General features: G+C 41.5%; 2 protein-coding genes across 2 annotated transcripts; both read left to right on the top strand.

The window, feature by feature from the left end:
• Positions 1-1,631: 1,631 nt before the first annotated feature.
• Positions 1,632-2,930, top strand: LOC108382138 (uncharacterized). The gene has a single exon (XM_017638536.1). The coding sequence runs from the start codon at positions 1,632-1,634 to the stop codon at positions 2,928-2,930; it is 1,299 nt and encodes a 432-aa protein (XP_017494025.1).
• A 10-nt stretch (positions 2,931-2,940) lies between these two features.
• LOC108382137 (uncharacterized) lies at positions 2,941-3,457 on the top strand (the record flags this gene model as incomplete). The annotated part of the gene is made up of 1 exon (XM_017638535.1): positions 2,941-3,457. A coding segment is annotated over exon 1 (517 nt), but the record flags the coding sequence as incomplete, so codon positions are not given.
• Positions 3,458-3,772: the final 315 nt, after the last annotated feature.

Here is a 3,772-nt window from a genome sequence, read left to right as displayed (position 1 = left end):
GAGAACCACATTCTGAAATGTCGACAATTATTCCATCAATACATCGTCGACATGTACGCGAAGATTGAAACCGAACGACCCCTATATATTCGATTGAATCAAACCGAGTTGCGTTCTGAAGAGTACATCCATTTGCGAGACACAATCGTTAATGATGGTAACGTGAATCCAAACGAATTGGGAAGAATAGTCATATTACCAAACACACAGATCTTCGGTGGTACATTCACGGGGAGTCCACGGCACATGCATGAATACGCACAAGATGCGATGACATACGTTCGCGTATATGACTGTCCAGATTTGTTCATCACATTCACATGCAATCCAACATGGGATGAAATTAAAGAACTTCTGTTAGCTGGACAATCATCTCCGGACCGCCATGATATTACCGCACGCGTATTTAAACAAAAATTAAAAGCTTTGATGGATTTTATTAACAAGCATCACGTTTTTCGAAAGACACGATGCTGGATGTATTCCATTGAATGGCAGAAAAAAGGATTGCCACATGCACATATTTTGGTTTGGTTAATCAACAAAATTACGTCAGATCAAATTGACCAAATCATCTCAGCAGAAATACCAGATAAGGACATTGACCTAGACTTATTCGACGTCGTTACCAAAAATATGATCCATGGTCCATGTGGCGCATTCAATAACAATTCTCCATGCATGTCTGATGGGACATGCACGAAACGATACCCAAGAAACTTGGTTTCTGATACCATCACTGGCAATTACGGATACCCACTATATTGTCGACGATCAGTTGAGGATGGCGGCAAATCCATCGTTCTGAAAGTACGAAACGTTGATGTTGAAGTCGATAATCGTTGGGTTGTGCCATATTCACCGTTGCTCTCAAAGACATTCAAAGCACACATTAATCNATAATTACAGTCTTCATCCAAGTGTCAACATTGGAAAAATGGATAAAATTTGCATGTATTGTAGCGCCCTCAAATTTAAGAACGAAACGCCAGGAATGTGCTGCGCCAGTGGAAAAGTTAAACTGCCAGAATTACCACTTATTAGCCACTATCAACGTTGCTATCAGGTGTTACACGTGAGTCAAAGCATTTCTTGGAAAACATCCGCAAATACAATTCATGTTTTCAAATGACATCGTTCGGTGCAACGAACATCGTGCGCGAAAATTACATGCCAACCTTCAGAGGCCAACGGCAAATTTAGCTTCGTGTCCGATCGCTTCTACCATTGCCGGACGCAGGTCACAAGTTTCTTCAAATTTATTTCATGGCCAACAGTGATGAACAAATTGAACAACAATGCCATTACAATGAGGGCACTAGACGAGAAATCGTGGCTGCGTTACAAGCCCTTTTTGATCAACACAATGAATTAGTTCAGTTGTTTAAAACCGCCATTCAACGAATGCCAGCCGATGACTACGCAGTTGTAATTCGAGCAGACAAAAGACCCGTTGCCCAACACGAAAGACAGTTCAATGCACAGGCGAAGAATTCAAATCGCACGACATAATTCTTCATCGTAGAAATGGTGACGTTCAGCGAGTATCCGAAACTCATCGCTCATACGACGGATTGCAGTATCCGATTCTGTTTTGGCGAGGAGAAGATGGATATCATTTCAACATTAAAATGAAAAATGCACAAACAGACGAGGAAACGAATATGAAAGTCAGTGCCATGAATTATTATTCGTATCAATTAATGATTCGTCAAGACGTTGAGAACCACATTCTGAAATGTCGACAATTATTCCATCAATACATCGTCGACATGTACGCGAAGATTGAAACCGAACGACCCCTATATATTCGATTGAATCAAACCGAGTTGCGTTCTGAAGAGTACATCCATTTGCGAGACACAATCGTTAATGATGGTAACGTGAATCCAAACGAATTGGGAAGAATAGTCATATTACCAAACACACAGATCTTCGGTGGTACATTCACGGGGAGTCCACGGCACATGCATGAATACGCACAAGATGCGATGACATACGTTCGCGTATATGACTGTCCAGATTTGTTCATCACATTCACATGCAATCCAACATGGGATGAAATTAAAGAACTTCTGTTAGCTGGACAATCATCTCCGGACCGCCATGATATTACCGCACGCGTATTTAAACAAAAATTAAAAGCTTTGATGGATTTTATTAACAAGCATCACGTTTTTCGAAAGACACGATGCTGGATGTATTCCATTGAATGGCAGAAAAAAGGATTGCCACATGCACATATTTTGGTTTGGTTAATCAACAAAATTACGTCAGATCAAATTGACCAAATCATCTCAGCAGAAATACCAGATAAGGACATTGACCTAGACTTATTCGACGTCGTTACCAAAAATATGATCCATGGTCCATGTGGCGCATTCAATAACAATTCTCCATGCATGTCTGATGGGACATGCACGAAACGATACCCAAGAAACTTGGTTTCTGATACCATCACTGGCAATTACGGATACCCACTATATTGTCGACGATCAGTTGAGGATGGCGGCAAATCCATCGTTCTGAAAGTACGAAACGTTGATGTTGAAGTCGATAATCGTTGGGTTGTGCCATATTCACCGTTGCTCTCAAAGACATTCAAAGCACACATTAATCTTGAGTATTGCAATTCAGTGAAGTCGATCAAATACATTTGCAAATATGTCATCAAAGTAAGCGACATGGCAGTCTTCGGAGTAGGGAATATGGCCGCACAGCTCGATGAAATCAACCAATACCAACTTGGACGCTACATTAGCAGCAATGAAGCAGTATGGCGCATCTTATCATTTTCAATCCATGAACGACATCCAACAGTAGTACACTTGGTGGTGCATCTCGAGAATGGACAGCGCGTGTACTTCACAGCAGACAACTTTACCACCGGCAACAACTTTAACTGCATTTTACTCACTGTGCAAGGATGATATTTTTGCAATGGCTCTACTTTATTCTGAGGTACCGAAATTCTACACATGGAATGCATCGGCTAAAAAGTTTCAACGTCGCAAACAAGGTAAAGCAGTTGAAGGACATCCCAATTTGTATTCCTATGACACATTGGGTCGTCTGTACACTGTTTACCCGAACAATACAGAGTGCTTCTATGTGCGATTGCTGTTAATCAATGTACGTGGACCGACATCCTTCCAAGATTTAAGAGCAGTCAACGGTCAGCTGTGCGCCACTTATCGCCAAGCTTGCCAGGAGCTAAATTTTCTTGAGAATGATGCACATTGGGACACTGCGCTCGCAGATGCATCGAATACTGCGCGACCACAGCAAATGCGCTTCCCATCTAATCCAAAAGAACTTTGGGAAAAATACAAGGACTACATGAGTGAAGATATTCTACATCGTTTGCGCGCTGCGAATCAAAATCTGGACATTGAATTCACACCAAACGTGTATAATGAGGCATTGATTTTGATTGAAGACATATGTTTGGCAATCGGTAACAAAGCAACGAGAAACACACTTTGATTCTGACGAACTGGAAACATTTGTTCAGACAAATCTTCCGCAGTTGGTTCCAGAACAACGCATTGCATATGACAGAATTATGCGTGCAATCACAGAACAAAGCGGTGGACTCTTTTTCATAAATGCGCCTGGTGGTACAGGCAAGACTTTTCTTCTTTCACTCATTTTGGCAGCCATACGATCACAAAATAATATTGCACTGGCCATTACATCATCTGGAATTGCGGCAACTCTTTTGGATGGTGGTCGAACAGCGCATTCAGCATTGAAACTCGGTTGAATTTGC

Source organism: Rhagoletis zephyria, unplaced genomic scaffold (genome assembly GCF_001687245.7).
Source record: "Rhagoletis zephyria isolate East Lansing unplaced genomic scaffold, Rhagoletis_zephyria_1.1 Rzeph_scaffold_25399, whole genome shotgun sequence".
NCBI classification, from domain to species: Eukaryota; Metazoa; Arthropoda; class Insecta; order Diptera; family Tephritidae; genus Rhagoletis; species Rhagoletis zephyria.
This window is presented reverse-complemented; position numbering and strand designations above follow the sequence as displayed.

What these genes read in the sequence shown, in the direction of transcription:
- LOC108382138 (XM_017638536.1), top strand. Translation starts at nt 1,632, where the DNA reads ATGAAAAATGCACAAACAGACGAGGAAACGAATATGAAAGTCAGTGCC.